The sequence below is a fragment of the Trichomonas vaginalis genome, chromosome II (genome assembly GCF_026262505.1).
Source record: "Trichomonas vaginalis G3 chromosome II, whole genome shotgun sequence".
Taxonomy (NCBI): domain Eukaryota; phylum Parabasalia; order Trichomonadida; family Trichomonadidae; genus Trichomonas; species Trichomonas vaginalis.
In genome coordinates this window covers 8,133,234-8,153,849 of record NC_067204.1, presented here as the reverse complement: position 1 = coordinate 8,153,849, position 20,616 = coordinate 8,133,234, and the positions used below count along the sequence as shown (strand labels likewise).

The following is a 20,616-nucleotide window of genomic DNA, read 5'->3' as shown; positions in this document are numbered from 1 at the left end:
ACAACTAAGGCGTCAATGGTTTTCTTTAACTCAAAAGCTGCTGGTTTTATCTGTTCATTCCATACCTTACCTCTTCTATCTTTATCTCTTATCTGCCATACACATTTTGCAACTAATGAAACAAAGTTATCGTATGTCTTAAATTCTTCGGATTTGTAAAGGTCAGAAATATTTTTATAAACCATGTCGCAATCTTTGTCCATAACTTTATGGTTGCAATGAAAACCAAGGAATTCATAATTTACTTTACGTATGAATTTCTTAATTTCTACTGAGTCAGTTGCTTTGACTTCAATTTCGTCGAATTCAGGAATAGTTAGTTTTTGCTGCTGAATTTCAGGTAGTTTAGGCAAATGGTCGATGAGGTCCTCCATTTCATAAAGATACTGTTCATTTGTTTCATCTTTCGCACTACAGTCTAAATTACTTGTTAAAAGTTCTTGCTTTATCTTCTGGATTTCTGTTTCAAAAGTATATGAAGAAGGAATAAAGCTTTTCATCTCTACCAACATTGACGTAGGATTCATGACTAGCGAGTTTGGTGCTGTAGTTGTGGCTTGAATTGTTGTTGTGCCGATTGTTGAAATCATATCTTTTATACAAAATAAAAAAATAAATAAAAATAAAACTAACTTTATTTTTTCTATCTTAAGGAAATTCATGAAAATTCACGAGGGTGAAAAAACAGGTGAAAAAACGGGTGAGATCTCACCTCTTCACCTAAATTATATTTTTGTTCATGGACTTCGTCCTCGCCGCTTTGCGTCTTTATGTTAAAATAAATGGTACCGTTAATGATATCATGACTGTTCTCATTCATGTCTGATTTACATCTAATGAAAAAGTTTAGAAGAATTTTCTTATTCTTTCTGGCTTATTTTTGTCTTTCCAGTACTCCCGCTCTAATGGTCCCAGATGTGTTGGCTTTGACTCTCTCAAGTTCTTAGATGGTATAACATCTTCAACGCCTCCTTCATATCTTACTTTATAAGTGTCATCGTTTATGTTGTAGCCAAGTATTTCAATAACCACTCCTCGCTTTGCTTCGTCAATGGTTTCAGCAAGTTTGCCATTACTACTTTCAACTAATTTATGACGAGGATAAAACGCAATAGAGTCGTCAGCAGCTTTTATAAGATATCCATTACCTTGCGTAGAGTCTACGATATAATAGTTTCTACTTAACCTTAAACGTTTCTTTGTCAACGGTTTGTCGTCAAGAACTACACGAACTTTTGTACCAGGAATGAGGGTAAATTGTGTTGAATTTCTGATATTTTGTGTTTGGCTTCGTTTCTTTTGTATATACTTTTCTTCTTGTTGTTGTGTCATTGAATTTGGTGTATGTCCTGTTGTAGAATGTGTTGAGGAATTATATACTTCGAGAAAATGTTTCATTGTTTCTTCGGTAAAGTCTCGCTCTTGGTTTAAATCTCTGAGCGTTCTTATGAAGCGGTTTATGATGCCGAGTATGTTATGGTTATGGTCTTCAGTAGTGTAGTGAGTTATGTTATGCTTAATGAGAAAATCTGTGATTTCATTGCTGAGGTATGCACTGTCTTGGTCTGATGTTAAAGTACTTGGGCTATGTTCTGCTACAAACTTTTGTAAAACTCTTAAAACTTCATGAGTTCCTTTATTTTTCATTGGATATGCATATGCTTTACGAGTGTTAACATTAATGAAGATGAGGAATGGTTTATGTCCTCCTTTTCTGCTTTGAATGAGAGTGTCAAATTGGTATGCGTCAGGAGTGTTGGAGTAAATTGGTAAAAAGTAGTCGTAAGGGTTTATTTTTGTTTGATGTACAACATTTTTGTCAAAGAACCTTTTCACTTCAGCTCTGTTAGTAAATCCCCAACTCTTTGCAGCTTCATTGAACTTCTTAAATGACCTCCATGGATGTTGTTCGAATACTTCTTTCAAGCTCATTTATGTAAAGTTAAAGATTTTATTCTAGGCTCAAGCGCGTTCATTGAACTCTATACCATGCGAATATAGTCATAAATGGTGGCATATAATCTTCACCCGAGCCTGTTGGATTTGTTGTGAAAGTGTGTGAATGATTTCCTGTGGTTCCACAGAAAATACCTGCGCTTGAATCTACTGGGTCGCTTGAAATATCATATCTATCCATTCCCTGTCTATCCGAACCTGCTGCAAGATTTGTATAACCTCTTTTTGTTATTGAATGTGAATGATTACCTGTTGTGTTTGTAGTTCCTGTATGAGTGTGCGCAGGTAAGTTTGCTTCTTTAATTTTCTTTGAGCCTCCTGTTTGCTTTGAAGAGTTAGCACAGTATAAGAATTTGTCTACAATCTGCTGCCACGTACCAAAACCCAGAACTGTTGCTGGATTTGTTGAGTTCATTGACGTATAAATAGAGCCTATAGGATATAATGTTTGAAGTATTTCAGTCTTTAATGTTTGAAGCTCTGTTTTGTCTGCTTTCTTATCATATAAATCTTGAGCAGTGAATTTAACATTATTTTCACTGCTCATGACATAAACATTTTTACAGCTAATTTTTTTATTCGTTGTTATGTTTTCATTCGATGTTAAACCTTGTGGAAAGTTAGGAGGTTTATAATATAATGCATCCCCATCAGTTCCGTCAACCGTTCCTTCAATACTTTCTATAGCAACAGTTGAGAAGGAGTTATGTGTATGTTCTTTATCTGCTTTACTGTCTAACATTGCTGGTAGTTCATGTGTTTCAAAGTTTCTGACATGACCTTCGATATTCATACATTTGTTATTTAAGGAGTTTAGTGTATCTTTTACGCTTGTACTTGGATTCTCTAAAGGTGCACTTGAACCGAGAGTATAGTTCAATATTACATCGTCTGCTCTAACAGTAGTGAAGGATTCGTTTGTATGGTTCTTGTCAGCTTTACTGTCTAATGTAGCTTGACGTTCATTTATATCGGAGATGTTGTGTTTATGAGATTTCAAAATTTTGTTCATTGCTTCGAGTTCAACTTTGTCAGCTTTACTTTTAATAGCATCTTCAAAAGTTATTTTTGCCTTAACTCTCAATGTAAATCTTGGTTCAACTAATACACCGTTAACAAAGAAGTATGAAGCATAAATTTCATTGTTATAACCAAATGCTTCTGGTGCTTTACCTGTGTCATACTGTACAGTACAGTGTATGTCATAACCTTTAGCACGAATGAATTTATATCTTCTTTCATTAACATCTTCCGTCTTCACTTTTTCATCCTGTGTTAAATATCCATGGTAGTCCGTTATAATCTGTTCGTCTGAAGTTATATAATGAACGTGGTTCTTGACTTTATCACTCAGAGCTAAAAGCTCATTTTTGTCTGCTTTTTCGGCTAATTTCTCATTAACATCATTCACTTCTAATTCAACTCTTCCGCCAGAACTCTTATTATCATTAATCTTTTTCATTAATTCGGTAATTACGTCATAAAGACTATATTCTGTTTTCGGTTTTGTAAATAATGAGTCAAAATTTCTTTTCATCATTACATCGCTGACATTAATGATATCACCAATTCCTTTTTCATTTATTCTCTTCATTAATTCTGCAATAATGACGAATATATAATCTGTTAATTTATTCTCTTCATCGAGGGTTATAGAATGTTTTGAAATTGAATCATTAACTCCTCTAAATAAATCAATAACTTCAGGATACACGTTTTTAATGTCTCGAATAACCCGACCAGTATCCTGTTGTTCATGTTCTTCGTTCCCGTCGTTACGTGGTTTTATATCTCTAACCATCATCAACGCAGCCATAACCGGAGGGTTTGTTGCTACTGTTCGAAAATCTGACCGTTATGTATGGTATATCTAAATAATTTCTTTGTGTTTGTTAAAACATTTGAAACAAGTCTTTTAAAACCATCTACAAAATTTCCTGTTTCACCTAATGTTCTTGCAGCATTTACAAGCTCACCCATTCCCGCTTTTGACCCCAAAAACGTCCATATTGCATTTATTTCACTCTGTATAGTTGTCCATTCAGCGAAACTAACACCCGCATTCGCTAAGCTGAAAATGAAATTCAGTGGATCGAACTTAATTCCACCTTCTTTTTCAATTTCAACGAACTCACTAACATGAGATTTTAAGTATTCTTTCGTTAAAATTGTTTTTCCCGATGTTATGTCATTAACGAAACTATCACCGTCAAAAGTTAACGAATTCAATTTCGTCGTTGATGCTTTTATTTCATACACCGCTTTATCAATAGTTTTTGGCTCACCTTCTTTAGAAGCATATGAAACATTAATGAATGAATTATATGTATTCGTGAATGAATTAAAATCAATGATTTTCATTAATGACGCCTTTAATGATTCATTTACTGTCGAATCCCTTAAAGTAATTAATGAACTGTCATTTATGAAAGGTACACTGCAAACCGTCGAGTTTGGATCAAATGCTGTAGTTGGTGCAGGAATATTAATGATATAAGTCATTAAATCATTAAGTGACGTAAATAATGTTGTCGTTTTTGATTTAATTTCTTTAGCATCTGTTATATATGGTAATTTTATTTCTGTAGTTTCTGAATTAAAGATATTCGCTAAAATGTTTTGTAAACTGTTTTGAACAGCTGTGTAAACCGTTGAATCCGGAACTCTTACGATTTCACCGTCCTTAATAAAAGGCATTGTACATGGTGTAGTGCTTGGATCGAATCTTTTTGGGTTATGATTCAACATATATTCTAATGCTTCATAAACAGACCTATATACGGTTGTATTATCTTTTTCAATAATTTCACTGTCCTTTATAAACGGCATAGTACATGGAGTTAAAATAGGGTCAAACTTTTCATAGTCCTTCCATGTTATGTATTTCTCAGTATTTCCATCAGTGATAACAATATATTTGTCAGTAAGTGTGAGAGAGTATTGACCAAAATATAAACGTTTAGCTCTGTCAGCTTCATACGCATATGCAGCTATACTCATATTTTAATGAGAATAAAATGTTGTTCTATTTGCAAAGTACAGACCCAAACGAATACGGGACAGTAAAGCTACAAACAAACTTAGGTCTACAGAATGAGGCGCTTGCATTCAGAATGGTTGACTTCAATACTATCGCTTCATTTGTTATAACAGATGAAACAGATTTCATGGAGATTGAAATAGATGGAAAGAAGCACGAAATAAGATTTTACAATAATGTAGAATATAAGATGGAAACATTAGCTGGAGTGTTAAATGCTCTCATAAATACTACAATAAACAAGGATAACGAAGAAAACTTAATGAATGTTAAACTTATTGCAGGAGTTTTGAAGTTCAGTTATGCGAAGGAGTTTAAGATACCAAGAATGAGTCATAGAGTACAACTTCTTTTGGGTGCATACCATATGACATTTCCTTTGAAAAGTGTTGACAAAACGATTGAGATGAAATCTGTTCCATATGTATGTTATGGTAATTGTTTATACATTGAGTCTAAAATAGCTAATGTCACAGGCATTTCAGGAGTTAATAGTAAAGGTTCAGTAGAATATAAATCCTTCTGTTATGCAGTCAATTCAATGTTCATTCCAAACGTTCCTGTCATAGCAACTCATTTAGGTAAATGGGTTCGCATTAGTCCTCATAATTTGAAAGACATGCAATTCAGACTTGTTGACTTTCAAGGAGAGCCTATAGAACTGAAGGCACCAGTGCGAATGACTGTTGAAGTTGACTTTTTAGAAAATATTAAATGCAACAGCTTACAAGAGAACTCAGAGCTAAAAATATAAAGTATGAATGTTATGTATTAGGTCATGAACTTTGGTTGTTGCTGTTTGATGAAACAAATGAATTAGTTATGTCAGTCAAGAGAACAGAAAAATATTGTGTTAGTGAAAACTGCACCAAGTCAATAAGATTAGGTTTGCATTATGAAGATGAGTTCGATACTGTTGAAGAAGTTTTGGATAGATATTACAAATTGCTAACTTGAAATTTTTTTTGACTGACGGCGCAAAGCGCCAAGATGGGCTCAAAGAGCCCTCCTGACTGCTTTAATTTACTAAAACATATTTCAAACAAAGTTTATATTCTTTGAAAGTTTTGTATATTCATTCGAATATTTATACTTAAACTCAACTCCTGTAGTTCCTGGTGTTTCAATGATGCGGATGTTACCTATTTTCATGAATAGTGGAGTTTGACCACAGCATTCGATTTCAGGGTCGAGATAGTCAATGACACATTGTTTCCCTGTTATTCGTGAGATAACATTTTCAAGGTCCTCCTTTGTTAGAATTATTTGGTTCTTGCTTATAAGATTTGTCAAAAGCTTCTTATCGTCTTTGAGTAAAATTGTTTGGTATAACTGAAGAAGGTAATGGTCTACGTTATCTGAAGGATTTTGTTTGAACATTTGTGTAAGGATTGTCGTTGGCTTCTCTTGAAAGAATTTGGTCCAGTGGTGGATACTCTAACTTAACATCTGATGTAGCGTTAGCGTTTGAAGCTGTGTTTAAATTCACGGATTTCAGCTCTGGTTCTGGTTCTTTCAAACACTCTGAACTATAGTTCTTTATGACAATATTGTTTGTCGTTCGTGAGTCAACATTTGATGTTGGTTCAATTGGAACATTAACGGCACCAGCTAAGATGGATTTGCTTCTCATTTCATATAGAATAAAAACCTTTTATATGTATGAAATGAACAATATACTCGACAAGGGTTTGAATGTAAAGCTAACGAATGAAAATATTGTTGAATTCACTGAGACAGGAGCTGTGTATAAAGATGTAGAACTACTGAACAAAAGAGCTAAGGAAGAAGCAGGAACATGAACAAAGGGTGGAAGCCTATAAAAATTTATGTCAATGATGGCTCAGGAGGTTCAAACATAAAGTATGCAGAAAGTTATAGAGTTTATGCTCTCAAAGGTGAAAAGCCTTCATTTAAGAACAGCTATTCTAACGCATATCCTCAAAAGCTAACGGATGGGAAGTGGATGATATGAATGACAGCAAAAATATTAACAGAAATGGCGACAGAGATGCATGGAATTTGTTTACCATCAGTCAATTGAAGGTTAAACTTTAAAACAATGTTGGTCGTTCCCATGGAATATTTTTGACTTTAATGGTATTAGTCATGATATGAATCTCAAGGTATGAACGAGGAGAGATGAGAGACTTATATGCTTCCCAAATTTCTTCAAAAGGTAATGTTATACCTGACTGTTTCCAAATGAGTTCAATGTCATAGCGTGAGAAACCTTGAAAGATAACGAAGTCAGTTATGAGACGTTTTATGTTTAAAGCTAAAAACCTCCATGTTTGCATAAGTATTGCTACAGTTAAGTGGTAATGTCTGACTTTAGTTATGATGTTAGCTAATGGTGAGTCTGGTTTTGAAACTAAACCTTTACCAGCGAAATCATCACAAACTAATAAAGTGTTTGATGGATATTTTTTGAAGGGGTATTTTGAAAGTTTTGACAGAATGTAGTTTGTCAGTCGTTTCATATCGTAAACTCCTGAGTATTGACGTAAGTGGTGTTTGTCAATAATTCTTTCCATCTCCTCAGAAGTCTTTTGCATTCCTGACTGTATAAATTCAACGATGGCATAATATTTCCTCTTACGTCGAATGTAACGTTGAAGAAATTCAATGAGTTCACTGTCTGGAACTTTAACGACAGAGGCTTGAACTTTTGACATAAATGTTTTCGCTGTTGAGTCCATAGAGTCTGAAGTTGCTGATATAATGATTTGGTCATAGTAAGAGTCATTTCCTAAACGCTCTGTTATGAGTATATGACGAATGAGGTTAAATGTCTTACCTGAACCCATCTTTCCACAATAGAAATACACACCATTTGAACAGAACTCATAATCTTTGCTGAAAGGAAGAATAAGAGAAGAGTTAAGTTTGTCTGTAGTTTCATTCATGTCTTCATCTACGTCATGTATTAAATGCTTCATTTTATCTCCATTAAAAATGCAAGTCAGAAATATTCAGAACATAGCACCGAGTCTAACTGACAAGAGTATAAAGATATACTATGAACACGTTATGATGAAACCAACCAAAATTCAAGAAAGTCAGTATACTTATGAATATCCAAGACACTGGGTAGAGTATGTAGGAGGTGAGAAAGCTATTGAAATCAGACAGGTTCGAAGTATTCCAGCAGGAAGAACAATATTATTGAAGAACTTTAATGTTTTGAGATATAATGATGAAACAAAGAAGCAAGATAGTTTCCCTGTTGCTGTGTATGTGAACTTAGATACAGGAGATGACATGAAAGTTTTTAATACAAAGCTTCAAACGGTAGTGAGAGAACAACTGACTGCGGAAGGACATCCATTACCTTCAGAAGTTACCATAGCATATAATTTTGAAACAAACTCAATAGATTTTAAAGTCGTCTCTGCAAAGAAGTCAGGTTTTACATTTAATGAAGCAGATGTATATTCGAATGAAAACTTCAAAGCTATTGCATGGTTAGATAATGACGATTGCTTTAAGAAAATATTTAAATACAGTGACTCAACGATGTCAATAGATGACCTTCGTGGAATGTTACCATCGACGTTTACAGTGAAGGTTCAGCAGGATTGCTTACAAGATTGTCAATTGGTGGTATTTGGTCTCGTGAGAACATTGTTATAAAATCCAGTATAAGTGAATTTGCTGAAGAATCTATATTATGTCTTTCAAACTACATGTATTCGCCGCCGAAGCATTATAGTATAACAAACTTTGTCAGTAAGTTTAACATAAGACTTGTCGAACCTTCTTCAATGAAAGATGTTGTGCTACCTAAAGATGGAAAGGATGGACTCATTATTTGATTTTAATAGCATATTAAATGAGCTTGTTCTTGAAGGTCATTCATGATGAAATAACTGTTGTAGAAGATGTTAGCAATTGTTCAGACATTTTGAAGCGTATAGATGAGATAAGAAAGAAGTTAGATAGACCGCAAAGTGGTGAGGGCGAAGCCCGTGAGAACGCTTATGTTTCATTGACTTTCTCCAGTAACGAGAACTTTTATGAGATAATATTGAAGAGAGATGATTTTAATATGGTGTAAATGGTAGCTTGGGCAGCTTTAGGCGCAATGGGAACAAAAGCATTAGCATTTGGAGCAAAAGCACTTGGAGCTTATGACGCAGTAAATAAAATGAGTGGAGGAAGGGTTTCGAAGACATTAGATGCAAATAAAGGGAAGATTGGAGGCTGGGTTGCAAAGAAGTTAAGATTAAATAAAATAGGGCTCATAAATAAAGCATCCAATTTGGTTGCGACTGAGTCAGAAAATGCTTTAGGAAAGGACGATGAGTATGCAAAACACGCAAAAGACTTTAATGACCAGATGAAAGGTGAAACAATGCATTTAAATAGAGTCGATGGAACTAAAGAAAATGTTTCTTCTCCACCAGTAGTTCTTCCGTATGGTCCCTATGGAATGTATGGAAACCCTTATGAACGACCATTTGACCCATTGACTGGTGGAAGTAACTGGTATCATTATGGACGAAGAAGAAAGACAGTCAAGTTGGAGACAGACGTGAAGAAAGCAACTAAAAAGAAACCAAGGAAGAGAGTTATAAAGCAATGAATTCAACAGGGTGAAAAAAGAGGTGAGATTTCACCACTTCACCTAAATTTATTTTTGTGCTATGTTTTCATACGTGTGAGGGTGGTGATATCATTAATTTTTAAGTTTATTTTTTATTTTACTGAAAATTTTTATTTGGATGTAAATGACAGAACAAAAGCAACTCATACAAATCGAAAAATATAACAAACATACATTTAAACATTTATTCTTCCTTCCTGAGTATAACATGTTCTTTCAAATACATCCGAGACCAGTTGACTATACATTGACTGTGTATAAAGATTGTCATGGTAGTTTTATAAAAACTTATGATGATGAAGGTAAGTTAACAAGACTATGCATTTCAAAACTTGAGAAACTTTATGACTTCAAGTATGACTACAATAGAGTTAACATTGACGATGAAGATATAGAAGAAAATTTATGAGAACGTTTATTTTTTCATTAGTGAGTTCGTTAGTGAGGTGAAGTGGTTGGCGGCTTTGTAAATATTTAATGTTAAGTTAGTGTTGTCGTTTGTGTTGTAAAATATACGTTAGCGGTTTTGTAAAGTGTCAAATTCACATATAATGGGTAAGTAGGTGCGCAGTGCCACAGTACCCAACTAACCCATACTAACTCTCTTTTTTAGCGTGCCGAATAAATAAAAGTCAGAGGGTGCAATATCAGGTGAATAAATTGGGTTTGGAACAACTTTGACATTGTTTTCCACCAAGTAATTCATTACCTTATGACTTTTGTGAACTCTTGAATTATCAAAATGAATTGCAAACTTTTGTTTTTGTTGTTTGGATTTCTCAAACTCATCAGAATTGATAATTTGAGTAAGAACATTGTCAATTAGATACTGAGCATTCATCGTATTAGGTTTTTGAAGAATATCAATTGCGATGATGTCATTCACGCCCCAAAAAACCGACAACATAATCATTGGTGTGTCAATTTTTTTCTTCGGGAATGTTTGCGGATTTTCATCCTTCGGGATCCACATGATTTTGGCTTCTGTTGCATATTGAAACCAAGACTCGTCCCCTGTTACTAAAAAGCGAAACTTCTTGGATTGATACGCACGCAATATAGAGAGGAGCTCTTTCGAAGATTGGACTCTAGATTTTTTTTGAACTGAATTAAGGTTGTGCGGAACCCAACGTGTATACGCTAGTTTGTAGTTCAAATAATTGTGCAGATAATAACTGACTGTTGTACGTGGTATCTTTGTCATCTCCTCTATCCTTCTGAGTGATGCTCTTGGGTCTTCATCTAGCACTTGAAGAATTGCTTTGATTTTTCTTTGATCCGGCGATTTTTTGTCAATTTTTATGATGGGCGCCTTTTTGTTCATGAAGTGATACATCCTAACATGATACGTTACAGTGGAATAGCTAGGAGCATCCATACCGAAGCATTTTACCAATGTCTCGTAGATTTTTTACAGTCTTTGCATTTTTTTGCAAGAGCGAGGATGTTTTCTTTATGATTCATTAAAAAAATGAAAAAAAATCCCGCCAAAATTTCCCGCGAAACCGCCTCTTGTATCAAAATTCATTTTATATCCCGGCATGACGCCAAAATACAACTTACTCATCATATACATATATTCATATTTTTTATTATATATTTATAATCAGCATATATCTCCTTTAATAGTCTCATATAGAGCGCTGTGCTAAACGCACCTTTGGACACCCTATATAAAACTCAAACATGATTTTTATCCATATTCAGGAGATGGATTTTCACTTCTTGAATTGTGCTGCTACCACGGAGCTGTAGATTGTTTTAAACTATTAAGAACAAAATTCCACTCAGAAATAACTCCAGTGTGTCTTCGATTTTCATTTTTAAGTGGAAAACCCGACATATTGAGCGAATGTTTGAAATATCAAAAACCCGATCAAGATTGCATGAATTTTGCAATTGTATCATTCAATATTGATTTTGTAACATTTTTGAATAGAGAATATGGATTAGAAATCGATTTGGACTATTGTTGTCTTTGTAAGAATTTTCAAGCTTTCTTTATTCATCTTGATATCACAAATGATATTGAAAACTGTTTTGTTATGAGTATTAATTTCAGCTCGACTCTTTTGGAATATTTTATTTCAAAAGGAATTGATGTTAATGCAAAAGAAAGTAAATTTCAGAGAACAGCTCTTCAAATTGCAGCATCAGTAGGTAATACAACAGCTGTTAAACTTCTTATTTCTCACGGAGCAAATATTAATTCGACAGATATTGACGGAAAAACTGTTCTTCATTATGCAGCTTCATGCTATGACAAAGAAATGATAGAATTTCTTATTACACACGGTGCAAATATTAATTCAAAAACTAACCTGGGCTATACTCCTCTTCATGATGCTGCAGAAGAAAATAATTATGAACTTGCAAAATTACTTATTTTGCATGGTACTGATATCAATTCAAAAGATAATAATGGAGTCACTCCACTAATGAAAGCAGCGATATATGGTTGTGTTGAAATAGCAAAATTACTGCTGTCACATGGTGCTTTGGTCAATGAAAAAGATAATGAAGGAAGGACAGCACTTTTTTGGACACCAGCAAATAATTCAATTGATATTGCAAAACTTCTCATTTTAAATGGAGCGTTTGTTAATATAAGAACAAATAAAGAACACACTCCCCTACTATTTGCTTTGGTCAAAAACTGTTTTGAAATTGCAGAATTACTTTTATCAAATGGTGCATATATTAATGATAAAGAGATGAATGGATTCAACTCTCTGCATTTGGCTGTAAATTTGAATGATATAGATAAAGCAAAATTCCTTATTAAGCATCATATAAACATAAATGCGAAAAATAATTATGGCCATTCTGCTCTTTATTATGCATATTTACAAAAAAGCGAAGAGATGATATCATTTCTTGAGCTAAATGGTGCTACTTAATAACATGTGAGAAGCAATTATTGAAAATTCTTACTGTAATATTTGCATATTCAATTTTGTTTCCAACTCCGATTTATTAAATTATTACTTATATATAGTTTTTGATATTTTTTCACACAGGGGATTTATAGATCAAAAATAAATTCTGGATTGAATGAAACGCTAGAATGCTAAGGCATTAGTTCTTCTATCATAATTATTAAGAATAAGAAATCACTCTATACTTTCTTAATATTGTGAGTACATTCATTACTTTGTGACACATTATCAATGCATAATTAAGGTCAAACATGTTGTTTAATATGATAATTATTCAGCATTTTGCTTTATACATTTTTAAAATAGTTTGGCTTATGCTGCATAGATTATTTTTTTGCAAAAAAAAATCGAATTTAAGGGTCCACTGTAAGGCCAAATAAGGCCTATCGTCGTCCCAAAAATATTGCTCAAGATGGTGTTTTTACTAAGGCCCAAAACTTAAAAAAACACAAAAAAATTAACTCTACTCTTTTGAGATCCCTATCAGATGTGCATCAATTTGATGCAGTATCGCAATTCGAATCCGATTTTTTAATGTAGATGTACTCTAACATTCTTGAAAAAATGCAAAACAATATTAATTAAGCTTTTCATTTCTGTATCATACACGAAACAAAATCATTCATTATACTAAAATTTATCAAAGTTTGAATAATGAAAAAAATAATATCTAAATTTTTACATTGAGTCGTCTATTGATATGGTTAATATTAAATCGTTTAAAAATGGGCATTGGCCAGAATAATACCCACTAAAATACACATTTTTTTAAATTTTATCAATTTGTTTTGGTATATCTTTATGATAATGAATAAAATGCTTATCTTTCATAAGTCAATACATAATTTATGCTGAAACACAAAAAATAACACGAAAATTTTTGGCCAACATTTCAAAACGAAGGATAATGCTTTGAATATATAAACAATAATACTTTGTCTAGAGAATTAAATTTGTGCTATCCAATTGTCAATTCTTTGAATTTTTTATAAAATGCACGATATTCCGGCATTAGCCTCAATAAATATAAACTACATGCATCACAATATTAGGATGTAATGGCATTAAAGCGAATTTCCTAATTTCTTCTCAATTAAATTCCTAGAAAAACTTAGGAATTAATGATTGGAAATAGGTCAAAAAAGTCCTAATATAAAATTTATACTTAAATTAAAATCAAAATTCGAAAATATCTATTTTTCAAAACACGCATCCAGAAGCGAAAAAATAGGAAAAAATCATGTTCTTATAAAACTCGCTGATTTTGCAATTTTTATGTGATTTGAAGTGATAGAATGTATTATCATCTTACTAAAAGATATACTTTATTGTTACATTCACAAAATATTAATCAGAACACTAGGAAAAGTGGATTTTCGAAAAAGACGATAACGATTATTTGCAAATCGCCTCTCAATTTTGAGAGACTTTCAATTTTTACAGTGGACCCTTAAGTTTATGAAAGCTAACATATATAGATTCAATTGATGAAAGAACAAATACTCATCATGTTTAAATTCTCATATCGAAATATTCAAAATTTCATAATTTGCAATATGATTATTCAATTTCGTTTTAAAAAACACTCACAAAAAATTTAACATTCGTACTAGATATTTATTACTTTATAAGAACATTTGTATATATAATTTTTTTCAGCAGCATCCAGCTGATGATTTTTCTGAAGGGTTAAGATTAGAAGTGACAATACTTGGAGCATTTGTCTGCGCAACAACTTCAAGAATCGTATTAAACATCATTTTTACATTTTCGCCAGTTTTAGCCGAAGTCTTAAAGAATAAGAATCCATTATCCTTTGCAAACTGTTGACCACGAGCAAAAATAGACGGATCTTCAGGTTCAAGATCAGTTTTATTTGCTACGACAAATGCTAATGAACGAGGGCCTGTGACATCCCTAAATGACTGAAGCCAAGTAGAAAGATTATCAAAACTAGCGGAATTTGTAATATCGTAAACTAATATTACTGCAATTGTACTTCTATAGTACATCTGACCAAGGGATCTATATCTTTCTTGTCCGGCAGTATCCCATAATTGAATTGTAACATTTTTACCTTCATATGTATCTGAATATGAATGAAAAGCAGCTCCAACTGTTTCTTTATACTCACCATTTACTTCATTTCCCATAAGTGATGCAATAAGAGATGTTTTGCCAACGGCAGCATCTCCTACCATTGAAACTCGATAGGTCTTTTCCATCACAAAAATTGACAAATTTTCATCGTTCTCAGGTTTTTTTTCCCACATCGTTTTTATTATGTTTTGAGATTAAAAAAAGATTCGAAAATGAGAATGATTTCAAATGATTCGGCATCATTATAACTATTAAATGCCTATTTCAATGCATTTTGTTCCAAAAATCATCTGTTAACACTGTAACTATGATATTACTCATGACTTTGAAATCAATTGACGACAAAAATGATATGCAAATGATTTTGGCTAATAAACATGTTTTCTTTTAACTAATTTAGTTTTAATTCTGTGTTTATTCAATAAATACTCACAGACACACTTCCTGATTGAATACAGATCAATAAACATTATTCAGAATGCCTAAATTCAGCAAAGAAATAGAAATATCGGTACATGAATTGTGAATTGATTATAAATACATCAATTTTTACAAAGAAACGTTTATGCCTCATGAAAATAGAAAAATTTAATATAGTTCTTCTTTAGCGAGGAAAGCTTGAAACACAGCAATCATTTTGCATCAGAAAATTTGTACATTTTTGATGTTCTCTATTTCTTATTTCAGTTCGATTTGATAAATGAACATTGGAAAATACTGCACTCAAGAGTACATCAATAATCAGTTTTCTCGATGTTCCTTATTATTTTATATCAATAAGGACTGATAAAGAATACAAAAGATAAGGCTTATGAGAATTCTCATTTCATTTGGACATTAAAAAATGCTCACAACGATATATGGGAATATTTTACATGACATTTTGCCAGCAATTGCTATGTAAAACATTCAAATCACTTACTCTTACTGATAGGGAATAACCAATGATATGATTTATAAAATTTAGCTTCAACAAACACTTGCACTAATAATATTTTGGAATGCAATCATTTTATATCAAAAGTTTATCGTTTTCAAACAGTTGTGGACAATCAGTAAAGTTCAACAATAAACCATTTTCCTTTTTTATCTTATCTATGGGCCCAGATCATTAATGAATAAAACAAGCCTGCAGTTTATGAAAAATATATTATTGAGATCATTATTTCTCATTTATTCAAATGCTAGACTATTATAATCTTAATATTCATAACTATAAATTGATAAAATATTTTTTATAGAAATAAAATTGAAGACCCTTTTGAATTTTATAGAAGTAAAAATTTATTAAATTTAAATATTACTTCCAAAATCATGAATGATTAATAAGGAAGTCAATTTGGAAAATTGTTTTCACTTTAGGAGAATATAATTTTCCATTTGGAAAATTTAAAAAGTGAGACGCGCAGGATTCGAACTTTTTTAAAAGTTGATTTAAATGAATTTTAGTGTGGAATATAAGGATAATATCATATTTAAAATAAGAATATACTAGTTTAGGTGGTATTAATTTTTTCGATAAATTTGAGAGTATGTACGTTTAGGGCATGAAAAGTGTCAATTCGCTCAGCGAAAGCTGAGCTAGCTTCGTTCTCGAAAGAATAAGGAAGGAGTGAAGGAGAATGATACAGAAGTTGACACATTCATATCATTTCAACAAATTTTGATCAAATTGAAATTCAATAAAATTCAATTCAATTCATATCCTTCAGTCAGTACATTGATATCCTTCTGCATCACAATGATAACTCGTGCATCAATAGTTCTACAACTAACTCAGAAAAAACAAGATTATTACTTCCTGCTTACAGCTTTTAAAAAGTTTTGATGTTAAAAATCACTCTACTCTCGTTTATCGACATATGGTGATAGTAGGTAAACATATTCTTATCGATATTAATAAAAATATTTGTACGAAAATCTTATCCAATTAGAGAATTATTCATAAAGTATATGATAATTATAATTACTTTATCTTTGTTTTATCTTTGAATAAACAATTTAATTTAAATTGCATAATATTTTTTGGTTGAAAGACAGGAAACTTAGTTGAGTTTGTATTATTTTTATCGTTTAATTCATCGTATCAGTGAGTGATCCAGATATTTAAGATATTTAGAAAAAAAATTATTAATTTGATTAACAAATTTTAATCAAATTAGCAAAAATCTATTTGATAGCTGTAAACAAACAATAATTTTTATTTCAAGCAAAATCACTTATTTTCATCTAAACGTATAAAATTGTCAATTTTATGAAAATAAATTGAAAATCTCATGAAATGTAAAGGAGAGTAATATTTTTCAATTTTCTTTTTTTCTTTGTCTCAAATATTTTCTGTTGGGAATTTTCTTGTTATCAAAAAATAATTTTAATATTTGTTTATTTCATTACATACAATAAAATTTTAAAAACTCTATTTCTTCTCAAGAAAATTTTTTCCTTCATATGAAGAAACATTTTGTTCTCCATTTGATACTGAGTCTAAATCTCGATTTTTGAATTTTCTTCTTTCCAAATTTTGCAAATTACCTCAGACTTTTCAGAGGATTGAGTGGCAACAGAGGTAGGGCAACGATAGGTCAAAAAGGCTTCTCTGATAGATTTCCTTGCCTTTTGGATATGCTATAATATATAGCCTAGCATGATAGGATATGATGTCAAAAGTTAGAACATAACTTAGGATCTTGAGAAAAATGAAAAACAAAGATTACATAAAAAAAGAAAAATTTTATCTAATTTGTTTTTTTGGACCGAATAAGTAATTTTATTGAATTTCAATACGACACATAGATTTTATTATTAGTAATAAATATAATGGTTTACTATTAACAAGGAACCTAAACTAATGAAAATTTGATTTCAAATATTGTATATGATTATCATAGATTACCAAAATATATTGCTATTTATGAGGATATAATATTGATTATTAGTAAATCGTATAAATTTAATAAATATACCATGAATATTGAATGAATTTCTTGATTCATAGGGGTAAAACGCGCTTTTATATGATTTAGACAGAGAATTTATGAGATGTAAATAACACAATAAAGGTTTATATTGAATATTTTCTAAAAATAAATCGAAATTATAAAAAACAATACATTTATTCATTGAAACTACTTGGACAAATATGAAACAAGCATTCAGGCAATACTTTTGAGACTTCAACGCATCTGATAATTTTTATATAACTTCACCTCTTATGCTTAGAGTGGAGGTATTGAGATCGTATAAGTATAGATGAGCTCACATTCAGATATGATGTGTGAACTTCTGTTTTCACTGCAATTTTGAATCAGAATAAACTCAAAACAAGAATAAAATGATATACTCACTCTCTAAATGTGTTCGAGATTTAAAGTTGTATGAATAAAACGATTCATCTTTCGAAGCCTCCCATTTAATGAGAGACTTCGAAAGATGAATGTATTCATGTAGATGAAATACTATATATGACCATGTGTGATACTAAAGATATCAAAATGTTCATTTTTAAGTGCAATAGAAGGGTTATCTCTCGTAAAATCTCAATTTAAGGAAGATTTAGAAAGAACTCCTTTCCTAAGTAGATAGTGTGTGGTTTCTGTCTTTTGGTTGATCAGGAACTATGAAATTAAGTCGGACAGAAAGAAGTTCTTTCCAAAACAGACTCCAAATGAGTTGTTCGAAAAGAACTTCCTTCTGTATATGGATAATTGTAGTTACCGCACTGAAGTATGTGATTGTGATGATGGAGTTCTCGATAAATCTAAAATCGGATTAAGATTAATTGAAAACTCAAGTAATTCTTTGAAATCTTGTGTTGTCTGGCACTATAATAACCAAAGAATGAGAATATTATGTTGAATGATGAGTACGTGTGCTCGGCATTCGCCGAGCGAATTGAGTTTAACGTACTATGAAAAGTGACAAATTTGGGCTTTTTTTCCTAGGGTTATGATCTCTTCCTTTCTGCTCAATACGACAGAAATGAAAGAATGAATTTGTACTCCCTAATTGATTACTACAATCTGTATCTATCTTTAACATAGAATTAGCTGCATTGTGATTTATACTCCAGAATTATTCAATTTAAGATCAACCTCGTAAATTTTAATCATATTGCACCAATACTCCTACGTTGAGATAAGAACATGATTATACATACCAAAGCCCCATATTAAAAATCAAAATTTAGCACCTCCATTATGCAACCACATTATTCGTCGCAAATAAGTATATTTACGCATATTATGATGCATATTCACACAACTCGTATACATGAAAAGTTATTAAAATCAGACAAAATTATTGCAATAAGGAAAAAAAAACAACTTTATTATATATGTTAGTAATGAATTACAAATATTTCTACAAAGAATGCTCAATACTTCATATAATCTTCGAATATTTCTTATTACAAGTTAATACATTTTGACTCGAACATGATAAACAAAAGCTGACACGCTGATTACTACATTTATGAAAATATAGTACGTTTCCATTCATCTGTTTACTTGTTTTTGTTGGAATAAAATCATTTTTTTTTTCTTTCATGAAATAAGAATTTTGCTGCGAAAGCAATATCTCTAACAATAATTAATACATTACGTCAACTCTGGAATGAGTATTTATCAAATATGATATCAAAATCAAAAATTAGTTGTTTTTTATGAGTAAAAACGATGTAAATTGATTATTTGACTAATTATCAAATACTTTGATTTTCCAAATTTTTTTCGAAATTGATTTTTTCATGTGAAAATTCAAATTGTTTAATTTCATTTTTGAAATTTTGAATTTTTTTTGGAATTTTGAGTTGATCAATTCAGCAGAATTGATAATGCTATTGCTTTAGGGCATACCACAAGGTGATGAATAAAAGGTGAACATTAACAAATTATTTTAAATCACAAATATCATCCTCATCAACTTTAATTCTAAAAAGAACTGTACTGAATTATGAAAATGCATGATTTACATTATTAAAATCTTTGAATGAAAATAGTACAAGATAAGTTTTTATTCATTTTTAATTAGATTTAAACGAAAAACTACTCCATATTAAAATTTAAGTCGAGAAATCGTATTTTGTTCTTATTTGTTAGCATTTTGTAGACATTCTAATCTTGAATTAATTTGTTACATGATATTATTAACAAATTTAACTGAAAAAATATGTTAATATGGAATAAACCATGATTATATAAGCTATCAATGCTATATATACATATGTAAAAGATTCATATTAACTCAATTAACAAAAATGATAGATTTTCATAAAGGTTCAATCTAGGTTCGTCCGAAAATTTTGATTTTTATATAGAAGACATAGTTTCATATACATAATTAAATTTTCAAACAAATTTGATCATACCATTTATTAAGCAGGATAGTATATTAATTACTATCAGTATAAAAATATAAAAATGATTATATTTAATTATTGCATAATTTAGTCAAAGAGTTATAAGCCTCAAGTGATCGTTATCACCTTCAATGCACGTATACTTTATTGATTCATAGATATTTAATCTATGTTTGACATGTTGTTGTCGTCATTCGTTTTGTTCCCATTCTTCCTAAGTTAGAATTAGAGAATACACCATCCACATCATCTAATTTGGTCCTCAGCGATAGATTGGTTCATTTTGGAGGAGTCCCATCAGACAGTTTTCGAGCACCAAATATCAAATTTTAATGTATACAAATCTTTAGTGATTTATCTCTTTTATGATGAGTAAAAGGTTTCTGCTCATCAACATTTGATTTCCGACATATATGATTTCTAATTGCAATTATTTACTTTCTTTTTATAATCTAACTCTGTGACTCATACCATAAATTAATTATTGGAAAGTGTCAATATGTTTGGCACAACGCATGGCGGAAGATACCAAACCATGCAGGGAATATGATACGTTTAAGATCTCCGAACTTTTTTTCCAAAAATTTTCTATCGTTGCCCTACCTCTGTGGCAACT

At 31.3% G+C, this 20,616-nt stretch overlaps 9 protein-coding genes and 3 pseudogenes across 12 annotated transcripts, besides 3 other annotated features; 4 read left to right on the top strand and 8 right to left on the bottom strand.

Moving 5' to 3' along the window:
• Positions 1-30: 30 nt before the first annotated feature.
• On the bottom strand, positions 31-590 carry TVAGG3_0506220 (organellar and viral DNA polymerase type B; the record flags this gene model as incomplete). The annotated part of the gene is made up of 1 exon (XM_051236792.1): positions 31-590. A coding segment is annotated over one exon (560 nt), but the record flags the coding sequence as incomplete, so codon positions are not given.
• A 256-nt stretch (positions 591-846) lies between these two features.
• TVAGG3_0506210 (integrase core domain containing protein family) lies at positions 847-1,398 on the bottom strand (the record flags this gene model as incomplete). Its single annotated transcript, XM_051236791.1, has 1 exon — positions 847-1,398. One exon carries the CDS (start codon positions 1,396-1,398, stop codon positions 847-849), a length of 552 nt encoding a protein of 183 aa, XP_051094615.1.
• A 95-nt stretch (positions 1,399-1,493) lies between these two features.
• TVAGG3_0506200 (integrase core domain containing protein family) lies at positions 1,494-1,932 on the bottom strand (the record flags this gene model as incomplete). Its single annotated transcript, XM_051236790.1, has 1 exon — positions 1,494-1,932. A coding segment is annotated over one exon (439 nt), but the record flags the coding sequence as incomplete, so codon positions are not given.
• A 40-nt stretch (positions 1,933-1,972) lies between these two features.
• On the bottom strand, positions 1,973-4,704 carry TVAGG3_0506190 (annotated as a pseudogene). The gene has a single exon. A coding segment is annotated over exon 1 (2,732 nt).
• Positions 4,705-5,069: 365 nt separating this feature from the next.
• On the top strand, positions 5,070-5,750 carry TVAGG3_0506180 (uncharacterized protein; the record flags this gene model as incomplete). The annotated part of the gene is made up of 1 exon (XM_051236789.1): positions 5,070-5,750. One exon carries the CDS (start codon positions 5,070-5,072, stop codon positions 5,748-5,750), a length of 681 nt encoding a protein of 226 aa, XP_051094613.1.
• A 388-nt stretch (positions 5,751-6,138) lies between these two features.
• On the bottom strand, positions 6,139-6,629 carry TVAGG3_0506170 (annotated as a pseudogene). Its single transcript has one exon. A coding segment is annotated over exon 1 (491 nt).
• A 421-nt stretch (positions 6,630-7,050) lies between these two features.
• TVAGG3_0506160 (protein of unknown function, DUF4106 family) lies at positions 7,051-7,905 on the bottom strand (the record flags this gene model as incomplete). Its single annotated transcript, XM_051236788.1, has 1 exon — positions 7,051-7,905. One exon carries the CDS (start codon positions 7,903-7,905, stop codon positions 7,051-7,053), a length of 855 nt encoding a protein of 284 aa, XP_051094612.1.
• A 49-nt stretch (positions 7,906-7,954) lies between these two features.
• TVAGG3_0506150 (uncharacterized protein) lies at positions 7,955-8,434 on the top strand (the record flags this gene model as incomplete). The annotated part of the gene is made up of 1 exon (XM_001313966.2): positions 7,955-8,434. A coding segment is annotated over one exon (480 nt), but the record flags the coding sequence as incomplete, so codon positions are not given.
• Positions 8,435-9,056: 622 nt separating this feature from the next.
• On the top strand, positions 9,057-9,584 carry TVAGG3_0506140 (protein of unknown function, DUF4107 family; the record flags this gene model as incomplete). The annotated part of the gene is made up of 1 exon (XM_001313964.2): positions 9,057-9,584. The coding sequence occupies one exon, from the start codon at positions 9,057-9,059 to the stop codon at positions 9,582-9,584; it is 528 nt and encodes a 175-aa protein (XP_001313969.1).
• A 621-nt stretch (positions 9,585-10,205) lies between these two features.
• TVAGG3_0506130 lies at positions 10,206-11,181 on the bottom strand (annotated as a pseudogene). The gene has a single exon. A coding segment is annotated over exon 1 (976 nt).
• Positions 10,206-11,277: a mobile genetic element.
• Positions 11,278-11,650: 373 nt separating this feature from the next.
• TVAGG3_0506110 (cyclin-dependent kinase inhibitor 2C-related family) lies at positions 11,651-12,505 on the top strand (the record flags this gene model as incomplete). Its single annotated transcript, XM_001313963.1, has 1 exon — positions 11,651-12,505. The coding sequence occupies one exon, from the start codon at positions 11,651-11,653 to the stop codon at positions 12,503-12,505; it is 855 nt and encodes a 284-aa protein (XP_001313968.1).
• A 397-nt stretch (positions 12,506-12,902) lies between these two features.
• Positions 12,903-13,994: a mobile genetic element.
• A 153-nt stretch (positions 13,995-14,147) lies between these two features.
• TVAGG3_0506090 (retrograde vesicle-mediated transport, Golgi to ER) lies at positions 14,148-14,807 on the bottom strand (the record flags this gene model as incomplete). The annotated part of the gene is made up of 1 exon (XM_001313962.1): positions 14,200-14,769. One exon carries the CDS (start codon positions 14,767-14,769, stop codon positions 14,200-14,202), a length of 570 nt encoding a protein of 189 aa, XP_001313967.1.
• Positions 14,808-18,502: 3,695 nt separating this feature from the next.
• Positions 18,503-18,550: a mobile genetic element.
• Positions 18,551-20,616: the final 2,066 nt, after the last annotated feature.